The following is a 13,474-nucleotide window of genomic DNA, read 5'->3' as shown; positions in this document are numbered from 1 at the left end:
AAGGCAATTCAAAACACTATTTAATTTCATAATGAGACCCCAGAATGTAGTAGCTAGCAGAGGACAGCTTGGCTGAAAAGGTACTAGTAGATTATGAGGCACATGAAAAGAACGGACGATAAAAGAAGCATTTCCTTGCATAAAGGCAGGATTTTGGATCCATATATCCCTATTTGCATTTTTCAGAGGTGGCTGGAAATGAGGACCTGAATGGAAGGATATGATTAGGGGCAGGAGGCAAAGGAGAGAAAAGATGGAAATCCTCTCTTGCTTCAACGAAATTAAACCGGGGCTAGTCTTCAGCTTAGAAGGGTGTTTAATTGAAGTTGCTACAAATGATGTATCTACCACATTGTTAGGTCTTTAAAATGATGGTTCAAGCAAGCAAGAGAGGCTGATTGTTAAAGGAAAGCAAACATCCTCCAGGCTCACCATTCACATGGTAATTTTTGGATCAATTAAAACATCCTCCAAATGCTAGAATGACCATCTTCTATCTAGAATTTTGGCCCAAACTCCGAGCAGTTTGCAAGAGATATTCTATTTCTCTCCCTTCAGAGTCTGCCTTTATTACTGTTACTAGTAGGCCCAAGTCAGACCAAAGGCCATTGTTTCAGGACTGGAGCTGTTCCAGGTTTAGACATATGGCACTGAAGCAGGTGGATTAAGGGGGTGGGGAAGAGTGTGTGTTGGTTGGGGAATGGGGCAGGGAAAGAGTCAAATGTTTTTGAATAACAGCTAAGTTTCCAAAAAGTTTCACCCTCCAGCTAGGCCAACTTTCCTCCTGTACAAAATGAAAGGAGTTCTTTGAACTCAACAGCTTCTCAGCCAAGAATCCAATGATTAAAAACTCATTAGCGCAAAGGAAACAATCTGGATGGAGGTGTACACAGCTTGCAGCCAAGTCAGCAGCAGAGTAGTTCCTCTATGCATAGCAGGGAGCATATTTCACTCAGTGGGGATAGTGAGATACTCTTCAAAGTGGGGGAAGAGGGTCAAGAGAGGCTATTGATTTGCTGTGATGTGAAAGAACCATCTATTCCAGTTGTTGGGAACTTAGATAGCTTGCATCTGTCACATGCAATCTGTCAGGCAGGGAAGAAGGTAAACAAGACACCACCACCTTTTGCCCCTTCAAATAGTTCTGAAGATCAAGAGGTTAGGAACCACAGCCCCATCTTTAACCATTTAAGAGTATATGGGGACCAGGAGCAATGTTTCATTTGTCAAATGCTGATGGTTATGGAGGGGTCTGAGCAAAAGATGACCTTGCAAACAACGAAGATAGCAGGGGAGGGTTTCCATAAGCCACAAGCTTCTCATTTAGGGGTGTACATAAACTACGGGGGTGGAGTTGATGTAAGAAAGGAAACTATTTGGGATGAGAATAGGTGGGATGAGGTCTGTGTGGAGCAACAGGGCAATTTTTAAGTTTTCTGGCTTTAGGTTGACCTCCAATGCCAACATCACACACACTTTCCTACCCCACCTAGATATTTATTATTATTATTTTAAAAAGTATTTATTTTATTCTTCAGTGTGACTGCCTCCAAGAAATAACATTGGAAAAACCCCCAAAGAGGAGTACATACAGCGGCTGTGGTAAAGCAGAATTGAACAATCCCAGGAGTGAGGAACGAAAGTAGAACTGTCAAGCAAAGACAATTAAAACTAAAAGACCTACCTAAGGAAGGCATATCCTTTCTTCTTTGAGTTTTAAACTGAGAAAGTCGCTTGGAATTCTAACAGATTTTGTCTCAGATACAGGCTAACAAGAATGAACAGGAGGACTACAATACAAAACTTTCACTACAGAACACTGTACACACCTGTTGTCAAAACCCTTCCCTCAAAACTCCCTTAACCATGGCTTGTTGAGCTTTTCTGCGGAAAAGGACATAGATCTTCTCCTTTATCCAGTCTTTATTGTATGGATGGTATGTCTGAGTATCAGCACGATAAACAAGGCAGCTGAGGTCAGCCAAGTCATCAATGAAGTCAAATAACTGGCCAATATCATATGTAACTGAAGGGCTGTTGGGATTCATTCTCTTCAGGTGCTCTTCATACATTTTACAGACTCCTTCCATGCATTCATTCACAGATTCATAATCAGCATAAGTCCTGCCTTCTGGTCGTTTGGTAGGTTGAACAAGCAAAATTGTGTGAGACATGGCAACTCGTTCCGTTTGGCTCAGGCACAAAACTCTAAATGTCTTCTCGACCACAATGCACCGCGACCACCCCACCTAGATAATTTAGATTGGGATTCCTGCCATGACTGTGACCTATTATTTCCTCCCTTTATTAATTCTTTTATATAAAATATTATAAATATCAGTGTGACCTTTCCAAAGACCCAACACTGTGTGTGTGTGTGTGTGTGTGTGTGTGTGTGTGTGTGTGTCCATCATTCCAGCTAACCTGATCAAGAAACTCAATCTGGTACACAGCTAAGATGAAATGGCTAAGCCTGCCCCTCAGACTCCAGGAGCGGCAGGGGCAAGGGGTAGGTTTGCTCCACCTTGGTGGTGTCCTCAGATGAACCCCTGTACATATTCAAATGGTTGCCCTTCATTCCTACAGAGAGAGAAAAATAAGTACCGCATTTGCTAACAGTGTCGTAGTGTGCACAAACTCCCACAGACAAGTATCCTGTAAGGGGTGCAGCAGTGAGTGGTTATCTGTGCACAAAGATACAATGGATCCCCAAGATGTCTTTGCACATTCCCATCCTTCACACACACACACACACACACCTCTCACACACAATTACAGGCATTCTGTCTCGTACAAATCTGACTGCCACAAACTTCCCGTAACATGTTCCACTTGAACACCCGGCCAGTGGCCCTACTCAAACTTGCCAATGAAGGACTCCAAAAATTTCTGCAAGAGTCATCAGCCGGTCCCATCTCAATCCTGTTGATTCCAAACATATGCACTTCATTCGGTTTCACAAGTTTCTCAGGAACAAGCGGTTCCAGGGCCTACAAAGAGACACACACACACAGCTGTGGACAGCATGGTGCAGTGGAGTCACTCACTGCTGCTTACTGCAAGGGAGACATAGTAGGTGCTGGTGAGGTCAGAATGGTGCAAATGCACAGGTTGAGCCAGTGCCTCCAACTCGCCACACCATCCACTACAAGACCAGAAAGGGTCATTGTATTCAAAGAGATGTTCTTCAGAATTCACCTTTGGGCTCAGACAGCCACTCTCAGACTGGAGAGTGAGTCCTGCTAGAATTAACGCGCCTTGATTTAGGATCAAGATGGGAGTATGGGGCAGAAATCTGATCGTTTTAGTTAAACGGCATGCATTGAGAATCAGAGTTGTTCCATACTAGAGACACTAGCTCCCCAAAGCACTTCCTCTCCTCCATTTTGCTACCTGTCACACATTACATTATGTTTTACAGTTTGCAAATGGAACATTTTATCCATACGCTTAGAATGTGCAGGAACAACATATGAAATTCTCAGCTTTGTGTACGACACAGATATACACAAGAGGCAGCTGGGATTTACAACATGCGTATGTCGTGGAAACCAAGCATATGCAAGTAACACAGGAAGCAGATGTCATGCTTTTCACACCAGCTCTGAAAGTGTCTGGACACCCTTCCCAGTTTGTGACCCAAAAATCCAGACTCATTGGCCTGCTGAGGATGAAAACTAGCAAGTCAGGTGGCAACTGGTCAAATATTTCTATTTTCTAGTGTGACTATTTGCTACATTTCTCTAAGTTACCTATCTTCCTCCTTGCCTCAGGGAGAATCTTTTGGGCAACTATGGTCTTAGCAAGAGACTCATAAATAGTGTACATATCATTATGCCATGAAATTTCCTCTACCAGCCGGTTAGATTCAAAGAGTTGGATTAAGCCTCCCCCAAGGAGCTCTGATCTCTCCAGGGAAATATTTTACTCCCCTCCCCCTGCCTCTTTCTCATATTGCAAAATGCTTTTGAGTCTCCCCTCCGATTCCTAAAGTTGTTTACCATGTGGCAAAGGGGGACCATCCTATGAGAAACACATGCACCAAGCCCCTTTGGACACATGTATAACTATGCAGACACTTCTTTGGATCCTGGCGACAGAATGAATGATACAGGTTCAACATGCAAATGTTGAAAAGGGAGATTGTGTCTTAGAGAGGAGGAAGAACAAACTGAGCCCTTGTACTCTCTGCTGCTTCAATGAACGGGCAGCTGACACAACTCCCTTCTCTACAGATACTGTTATGGCAATCACCCTCTTATTTTGGTGCCTTGGGTGCAACAACTCCTCTAGTCCATCCATTAAGATTCAAATAAGTGATCCTGTGTCCAATTACCATTTTCTGAGTCATAGAATCATAGAGTTGGAAGGGACCCCAAGGGTCATCTAATCCAATGCCCTGCAATGCAGGAATCTCAACACACAGTCCCCCATCCAACCTGAAACCATAACAGACCCTGCTTAACTACAAATGTGCTAGCTGTTTTATTGCTGCACCACTCAGTCTTGTAGTTTCCCCTAATATCAATATTGCACACTCTTTCTAGGAAGTCTATTGTGCAAAATCCAAAGACAACGTTGGATGTTTGAGTGTTGTCTGGGTGACCCCTGGAGCAAAATGAAATTAATCTCCCTGAAACAACAGGCTTGCTGTGATTGACTCACTACACACATGCATCCAAGTCCTTTTCAGCAACCCCCCCAGCCCACATCAAGCCCACTGGTCAAGAGTCAGTGTGGTGTAGTGGTTAAAGTGTCAGACTAGGACGGGGGGGATTAGTGTTCAAATTGATAAATTGATAAACTTGCTGACCCTGACAAGAACCATTTCCATCAAATAACAAAGCTCTATCCGTGATGATAGCCATTTCATGCAACTGAGCTATCATGCAACTGAGCCCTAGAAATTCCACGTATCTTCTTCCTCTCTTTAAAAACCCAAGCGGAAGAGAACTAGGAACACGACTGCCAGTTTTGCTAGACTTCCTTGCATGGTATCAAATTGAAGTTGAGGCTGGTTACTGTCTGATTGCTTCATGTTTATGCCCCAATACCTATTATCAGTTCTCACATTACAGACCCATGGAAGCTGTTGGAAGTACTTCTGAACAGCAGCAGCACCAAGCTCATCTCAGACACCTCAAGAATACCGCCATGTTATGGGTACCACAAGGAGCTGCTGTACAAGTGTTTCCATGGAAATACCTCCCTCAGTTTCCCAAAGGAGCTCTTAATGTGTGAATTTGTCCGTCCCCCCCAAATGTGCTGTGTACAGAACCATCACTCTGCTTAGTTGGGGGAGGGCCTAGGAGACGGACCACATGTCATTTTGGAAGTTGGCGGGGGTGAGCACATAATCATCTTGAACTTTAGAAGAGTTTCCTGCAAAGGAACTAATCTGGCGGGCATCATATGCAAATGATCACGTCATACTCATAACTTTCAGTCCCAAAGGACCCCTCACAATGGATTACAAACAGATTTTTAAAACATGATTTTTTTTTTTTACAACGGCTATAAAAACATTCAAAATAAGAAAGCAACAACCTAGCCTTTAAAGTATCTCAGTATCCAACAGCAATCATAATGCTAACTTCCTCCAAAGGCCTTCACAAACAACATCATCTTCACTGCTCTTCCAAAACTGAGGTGGATTAGGCCAGGTGGATTTCCAAGACCAGCTTCAGGTTTGAGGGGCCCCTGACCAAGTACCCTCCTTTGCTGCTGAGTCTTGGTTGTGGCAGTGGAAGCCCTCAAAGCAGCCATGGGGGGTGGGGTGGCGTCAGCAGCCATTTTAATTTCCCACAAAGCCCCACAGTGAAGATATGTTGGGGGTATTGCAGGAAAATAAAAGCAGCTACACTCAGCTGGCTTAGATCCACCACTACCACCACCCCAAAATGGGGCCCCAGTCAGCATTGGGCCCTGCCAGGGTGTTGGGGCCCTGCCAGCTGCCCAAGAATGTCAGGTGCTGGTGCCAGCCCTGCAGGCTTTGCTCAGGAGTGACTCTTGTGGTGCCACCATTCAAAAGGTTCTGTTCATTAAGGGTGGGACCAGATGTTGCAAATGACAAGAGAGTGGAGGCATACAAACTCACTGGGTGATGATGTCACATCACACACCGAAAATCTCCGTGTATGTTATGATGGAGAGAGAAGCAGAAGATGTGGTGGTGGTGCTTTCTTTCTCTGACAAACTTGTATCATTCATAAAGCCTGGCTCTCTTGTGATAGGCAGAGATCCCCCTATATATTTTACTTTTTGAGTATCATGTGGAATTCAATGGAACACACACACACACACTGCTCCGATTAGCTGAAACTAAGATTGGGACAATTAAAATGCCCAAGAGCAAAAACAAAACAAAACAAAATACTCTCATGGACACCTGAACAATGCAGGACAAGTATTACTTTTTTAAAAAAATAACCTTATGCCTGAAATCTGCATGTAGCAGTGTTTATTCCCATTCACCAATTACCGCTGTGCACATGAATCAACCTAGGTCAGGTGGATTGAAGAATTAAGTAATTTTCTCCCACCTGACTGGGGCAACCTTTGTCAGAAGCGTGTTATTTGACACAGGGTGGTAAAGCCTGGCAGGCAGCCAAAGGAGTTAGCAGCCAAAAAAGATATTGTTCCACAGGGAGAGCAAAACTGGGTTATAGTATTTGTTTCAGAAAGCAAAGACTGTCCTCAATAGGTTGTTCTGCAATCTTAGATAAGGCTTGGAATTCAGGTGCCAGCATATAACCTTAGGCTATTTGCCTGTTGCCTCCAGATAAACTACATTCATTTGGATGGAGGACAAGTCACAAGCATAGCCACTCCGGCCAAATCCTTATAAAAGACAGACTGGATTCTCAGCAAACATATGTATTCCAAGTAGCACAGTTCACAGTACTTTAAAAAAATAAATAAATACACACTAGCTGAAAGTTGAGAACAAAACACGTATCATGATTCTGTGCCTCCATCCCTGATTCCCTGATTCTCTTACTGGCATAACCACACTTGTATAGGAGGAATCTGTCAGAGAGAGAAAATAGCCAAAGGATATTAAAACATTTTCATCTTTTACTTGCAAGTATGTTACCAGGCCACATTGGTGTTTTTAATCAGATGTTTAATAGCAGCCCAAACTATGAATTGTCTACAAAGAGAAATGTTCAAATAAATGACAGGTGATACTGGGGGAAGAGGCCAAATATATTTCCAAATAATAGTCCTAATCAGAGAAAAGGATCTTAGTCTAAGACATATGAAACTGTCAAACAAGGATGAATCTTTGGGTCAATTACCAGTACCACATTATGTTTGCCCCCAAGTGTGCACTTCCTACAGACCGTCACAGCTCCCTGATGAGTATAACAAACACACCAGTTTGTGAACCCATGTTTATCATATTCATACCTCAGATTTCACCATGGTCAGTATCCAAAAAGACCAAGGGGGTTGCCAGTTTCTCCTTCTAGTGGCAGCCTGTGATAAATCAAGGAATGTCGCTCAGAAGCTTTTCCCTCAGCCTGCAGAATAGCTTTTCTGCGGGCAGAAGCTTCCACCAGAGGCAGAGGCCTGATGTGTGTATGAATCCTTTAGATCTCAGCCCACAGCTGGTATCTGAAGAAGTGTGCATGCACACGAAAGCTCATACAAAGAACAAACTCAGTTGGTCTCTAAGGTGCTACTGGAAAGAATTTTCTATTTTGTTTCGACTATGGCAGACCAACACGGCTACCCACCTGTAGCCCACAGCTGTACACTTTTAAAATGCAATGTGCAAAAACACCTTTTGCAATGGATTTCCTATTCTGCTCAAAGGATTTACGCCTTGCTCTGATATCATGTGAAAGCCTGCTCTGCTGGTATAATATCCTTTCCCACCCGCCCACCCTTTGAACTTTAGCACTCTGTGAACTTTAGCATTTGCAAGTGTCTTGTGAATCATTTTGATAGTCCTGGATACAGCAGCAAAAAGGAGCAGGAGTCGAATCTAAACTCCAGCACATGCAAGGCCTCACTGCCAGAGTCCAGACCTGCCTTTAAGCACAGCTTGCTGGATCAAGCATGTGGCCCATCTAGTCCAACATCCTGTTCTCATAGTGGCCAACCAGATGCCTGTGGGAAACCTGCAAGCAGGATCTGAGCGTGAGACCACTCTCCCTTCTTGTGGCTTCCAGCAACTAGCATTCAGAAGCATTGCTGCCTCCAACTGTGGTGGCAGAGCATAGCTATCACAGTTAGCAGTCAATAGCCTTCTCCTCCTTGAATTTTTCTTATGCTCTTTCAAAGGTTAGTGGCCATCACTGCCACTTGTGGGAGCGAGTTCCATGGTTGTAACTATTTGCTGCGGAAAGAAGTAGCTTCTTTTCTCAGCCACCAGTAGCGATGCTGCACCAAAGTTTCCCTCTTCTACTTATGCATTACAGGGGGAGACAAAAAGCAGGGCCAGGACACCAACCTACACCAGGGAGAGGGAACTTGTGGTCCTTCATTGTTTTGGAACCTAGCTCACACCAGACACAGCCATAGCACTCAATGGCTAGGGATGATGGAAACTGTAGCCCACAAACATCTGAAGGACCACAGGTTCCCCTTCTACACAAAATACGCCTAATAATAACGCCCAGTTGTCAGGGCTAGTGAGAGTTGAGGACCGCAGATTTCCTACCCCTACACTAGATCTGCACCCATTCTTATTGGATCAGATTATCAATCCTCTAATTCAGGGGTAGGCAACCTAAGGCCCGTGGGCCGGATGCGGCCCAAACGCCTTCTCAATCCGGCCCACGGACGGTCCAGAAATCAGCGTGTTTTTACATGAGTAGAATGTGCCCTTTCATTTAAAATGTATCTCTGGGTTATTTGTGGGGCCTGTCTGGTGTTTTTACATGAGTAGAATGTGTGCTTTTATTTAAAATGCATCTCTGGGTTATTTGTGGGGCCTGCCTGGTGTTTTTACATGAGTAGAATGTGTGCTTTTATTTAAAATGCATCTCTGGGTTATTTGTGGGGCATAGGAATTTGTTCATTCCCCCCCCCCCCAAAAAAAAATAGTCCGACCCACCACATGGTCTGAGGGACAGTGGACCGGCCCACAGCTTAAAAAGGTTGCTGACCCCTGCTCTAATTGCCTTCACAGAACCAGTCCTATGGATGTGATTTTCAAGGGAAAAAAGGAGGGAAGATTAGGCCACGTTGAACCAAAGTTAAGTGCAGCGAACATTTAGGCTTAAATGTTCTTCACTCGTTTTGAAGCTGATGCTAAATGCTGAGTGATTTCTCCCTCTGCACTTGGAGCAAGGGCTGAAAGCAACTGGATTATCTTGGTTTCTGTGCCATGCACATGCAAAGGCCCTCTCCACCCTCCCCTTTAAATGCACCTCGGGTAGCCATCAGGTTTGTCAGATAGGTTACATAATGCATGCACACACACACCCCAGTCACTGCACTTCCATTCCATATACAGTACTCAAATTAGAGACAAAATAGAAATAGAAAATAGAAAAACAATTAGAATATGATTGTTATTATTATTATTTGTTGTTGTTGTTGTTGTTGTTGTTGTTGTTGTTGTTGTTGTTGTTAAAGCAATGCCTACCCCAACACCACAGAAGTGTCCTATCATGCAGAATAACAGTGCTACACAAAGGGCAGTAAAAGATGAGATCCAGAAACAGGCTGTGCTATCTCCAAAATGTAGGAGGGGGGGAAATCTTTCCCGCATGTTATTTATAAGCAATCAACAATGATGAATATGCTACAAATGACCATTCCAACTCTACAATTCCACGATTCTATGATAAAGGAACTTGAGTGTGATCTACATAAAACAACACATTGCTCAAGAAAGCAAACAAAACAAGTCAACTAGGGAGGAAAATTCAGGTTAAGGTTATAGTCCTGCCAGCTCCTCTTTGTAAGTGAGAATTAACCTTTTAGCTGGATGGTGTCTGGCTGCTTATTTTATAACATGCTTGGTGACCTCTGCTGGTGCCTACAACTGTAAGAGCATCACCCTGCCTATCACCCATTGACTATGAAATCATTGTGTTACAGAACCCCACAGACTGGCTGGCGAGACAGTGCCCCTAGTCAGTTATAAATATGCTGTTTTGTTTTGGCCAGGAGATGCGAGGGGGGGAGAGAGAGAGAGATAGAAAGCAGGAAATGGGAAGAGGAGAAAGTAGCTCTGATTCTCCTTGAAACGATCCCCCAGCCCTGACCTATATGATTAAGTTAGCTCTACCTAAATGCATATATGGCTAGAAGCAAAATCTTATACGGTCCCTGTCCGCGAACAGAGAAAGCCACACTGAACAGAAAGCCATGGGAGACGGTACAGAAAACCTGATGGTCTGGTTTTATTTCGCGAGGGGGGGGGGAGAGGGTGCGCGGGCGCAAATGATACTTTAACCCCTTCCCTTCTGCAGCATATTAGGGAAGCAGGGGACTGGCTGAAAATATTATTTTGAAAGCACTTTTTTCTGGGAATGGAGATCTTGAATTAATACGCGACTTACTCCAGAGTAGCCGCACAGTCGCTGCACTAAAATCCACAGAATTGCTCCCAAACGAGATGCCTCGACAACTGAAAGGAGAGATTCACCCGCCCCCTTTGCAGCGCCGTTTGGTTCTCATGGGGCATTCCTGGGTAAGTGCATTTATAGACTGGAAGAAAGTGATTCATTGATTCCCTGCGCTGGAGTTGTCCCGTCGATTTCAATACATGCGTACACAAACATACCCGCGCGCGCCGGGTGAGTAGCCAGCGCACAGAGCACCCTTTATAAGAGTTTGCAAACAGGGACTGGAACGAGCTTTAAAAGAAATAATATTTCTTTTTTTTTAAAAAAAAAAAACCAAAACAAAGCACCACATGCCCTCCCTCGCAAAAAAGAAAAGAAAAGGCCAACCAGGATGCTCCCCTCCAAGATGAATGAAGTTCCCATTTCTTAGACGGAAGGATTTTTTATTAATCGGTGGATTAACTACAATTCCGCGCGAGAAAAAACCAAAGCGGCGCGCGCCTTTGCGCTGCGCTCTCTCTCTTTCCAAACACCCCAACCAGCTACAAGTTCCCAGAGGCGCCCGCAAAACCTTCCAATCCATTTGGGGGTTAGGGTAGCGTCCATCGCCCACCAGCCTCGGATCGGAGAGAAATGTCATCCCCCCGGGGGTTGCAAGCGGCGTGGGGAGGGGAGGGTGAGGGCGGCGGGGGCAGGGTGGGGTGAGGCGGCGAGCGAGCGAGCGCGGCTGGGCTTCCCCCAAGACCCGGCCGGCGGCACTTACTAAGCTGCTTGGCGCTGGCGACTCCGCGCGGCTCCCTCCAGCAGCAGCGAGCGGTTCCTTGTGTCGGGCTCGGGCTGTTGTCTTGCAACGCCGCCCCGCCCCAGGGGCAGGCCGGACCCGTCCCTCGCTCCCTCCCTCTTCCCTCCCCGTTGTATACAAGAGGCGGCCGGGGCTGTCCGATCGCACGCGGCGGGCGTCGCAGGCTCCGCGGGGAGGGGAGGGAGAGGAGGGGAAGTGGGCAGGACGCTCCTCCGGCCACCCATCCGTGCACTTTCCAATGAACATCCTCTCCGGCAGCCCCCGCCCGCCAGCCTCCCTTCTGGTGGGGAGATAGGTCAGGGATGCTGCTGCTTTCGCCCTCTTCCTCCTCTGTCCCAACCAGCCTTTCTTTGCTGCGCCGAGCAGGCCTTCCTGGGCTGGCGGTGCGCCAGTTGCGTTTCTCTCTCTTTGGCCACCCTTTTGCGCGAACTTTCACGCTGTTGCCCAGTTCATTTCTATACTTCAATTCAGTGTGTTTATTATAGAATTGTAGAGTTGGAAGGGACCCTGAGGATCATCTAGCTCAACCCCTTGCAATGCAGGAATATGAAATTGTCCCATACGAGAATCAAACCAGCAACCTTGGCATTATCAGCATGGCACTCTAACCAGCTGAGCTAGCCATGCAATTTCACTGCTTAGAAAGTTGCATTCATCTTAATCTGTTTTAGTATTTTATGCCGCAGCTGGCGCTGTAACCCTCCAATGGTTGGACTTCACCCTCCAAAGGCGTAGGCACTCCTCCATTGTCTCCTGAGACAGAGATTGTCAACAGCAATGTTTTAAAGTAGTTACCAGTTGTTACTTTTCAATGAATCCGGGGACACTTTTCAACTTCAATGAATTTTGTATGGGGACTGATTTGTAAATCCAGGGATTGTCCCCGGGAAACGGGGACGTCTGGTAAACCTTATTTTAAAGAACAGTTGTGAATTTTTCTTGGTTTTGCTGTTATTATCTTTCTGCAAACCACTGTGAGGTGTCTGTTTTTTTAGAATCAAGTGGTGTGCAAATGTTATTAAATAAACTATAAATGTATTGATACATTTTAGAAGACATCTGAAGGCAGCCCTGTTTAGGGAAGCTTTTAATGTTTGACAGACTATTGTATTTTAATATTTTGTTGGAAGCTGCCAAGAGTGGCTGGGGAAACCCAGCCAGATGGGCGGGGTATAAATAAATTATTATTATTATTATTATTACATAGTACAGAACATCCCTCCGTCATGTAAATTGGACATCAGCGATAGGAGGGAAGGAAAAACAGAATTAGCATCAGCAAGCTCCAAGCCAGCTCAGCTTCAGATTAAACCTCCAAATCTCTAAAACAATTTATGGCAATATTATCTAACTCATTCTAATCTTTTTTTTTTTTTTTTTGCAGCAAGTGCATAAAGAGCCACTTTATGTGTCACAAAGCTATTAGTGTCACTCAAAAGAAACGGAACTTTTTCTGCCAGTGTGTAACTGCTTCCATGTAAGAAGAAATGGATCTCTTTGATTCCCATATAATTTGATTGATTGATAGATTGATTTCATAACATTTATATAGTGCTCGATCCAGCATGTAGTAGTTAAGTGTCAGACTAGGACCTAGGAGAGCAGGGTTTTTATTATTATTATTATTATTATTATTATTATTATTATATTAAATTTGTATACTGCCCTTCATCCAAATATCTCAGGACAGTTCACAACATAAAAAATATAATATAAAATCACAAGGGTTCAAATCCCCACTAAGCCATGAAGCATACTGGGTGACCATGAGCCAGTCACTGCCTGTCTCAGCCTAACCTCCCTCGCAGGGTTGTTGTGCAGATGAAACAAAGATCAGGAGAACCTTGAGCTACTTGGAGAAAAAGGTAGGATGCAAATTAAGTAAATAAACAATTGGAGGGGGTAACCCCTTCAAAATCATGTAATAAAGGAATAAAACTATTAAATTATAAGGGGGGAACTATTTAAAACAATAATTAGAAAAACAGATTAAAACACCAATGTTCTGGATAGGCTTGCCTGAACAGAAATGTTTGTAGCAGATGCTGAAAAGAGTACAGTGAAGGGATCTGCCTGGTGTCAATAGACAAGAGTTTCAAAGTTTGGATGCTGCCACACTAAAAGATATGGATTTCTTACAAAT

General features: G+C 44.5%; 2 protein-coding genes across 4 annotated transcripts in view; both read right to left on the bottom strand.

Annotated features, from left to right (window-relative positions):
- The window catches only part of SOX13 (SRY-box transcription factor 13), a 62,141-nt gene extending 50,706 nt beyond the window's left edge, over nucleotides 1-11,435 (bottom strand). The window contains exons 1-2 of one of the 3 annotated variants that reach the window (XM_033152736.1): nucleotides 11,293-11,435; nucleotides 10,524-10,671 (exon numbers count right to left, since the gene is read on the bottom strand). The gene's annotated coding sequence lies outside the window, so the exon portion shown is untranslated. The remainder of the gene's footprint in view (nucleotides 1-10,523; nucleotides 10,672-11,292) is intronic. The other 2 variants (XM_033152738.1, XM_033152734.1) reach the window with 2 other exon arrangements.
- LOC117049226 (enhancer of rudimentary homolog) lies at nucleotides 1,836-2,218 on the bottom strand. The gene has a single exon (XM_033153966.1). It carries the CDS (start codon nucleotides 2,172-2,174, stop codon nucleotides 1,836-1,838), a length of 339 nt encoding a protein of 112 aa, XP_033009857.1. The 5' UTR covers nucleotides 2,175-2,218.
- Nucleotides 11,436-13,474: the final 2,039 nt, after the last annotated feature.

This window comes from Lacerta agilis, chromosome 6 (assembly GCF_009819535.1).
Source record: "Lacerta agilis isolate rLacAgi1 chromosome 6, rLacAgi1.pri, whole genome shotgun sequence".
Classification (NCBI taxonomy): domain Eukaryota; kingdom Metazoa; phylum Chordata; class Lepidosauria; order Squamata; family Lacertidae; genus Lacerta; species Lacerta agilis.
This window is presented reverse-complemented; position numbering and strand designations above follow the sequence as displayed.

Bases quoted from the DNA above. Each gene is read 5' to 3' on its own strand.
- LOC117049226 (XM_033153966.1), bottom strand. From the start codon at position 2,174: ATGTCTCACACAATTTTGCTTGTTCAACCTACCAAACGACCAGAAGGC.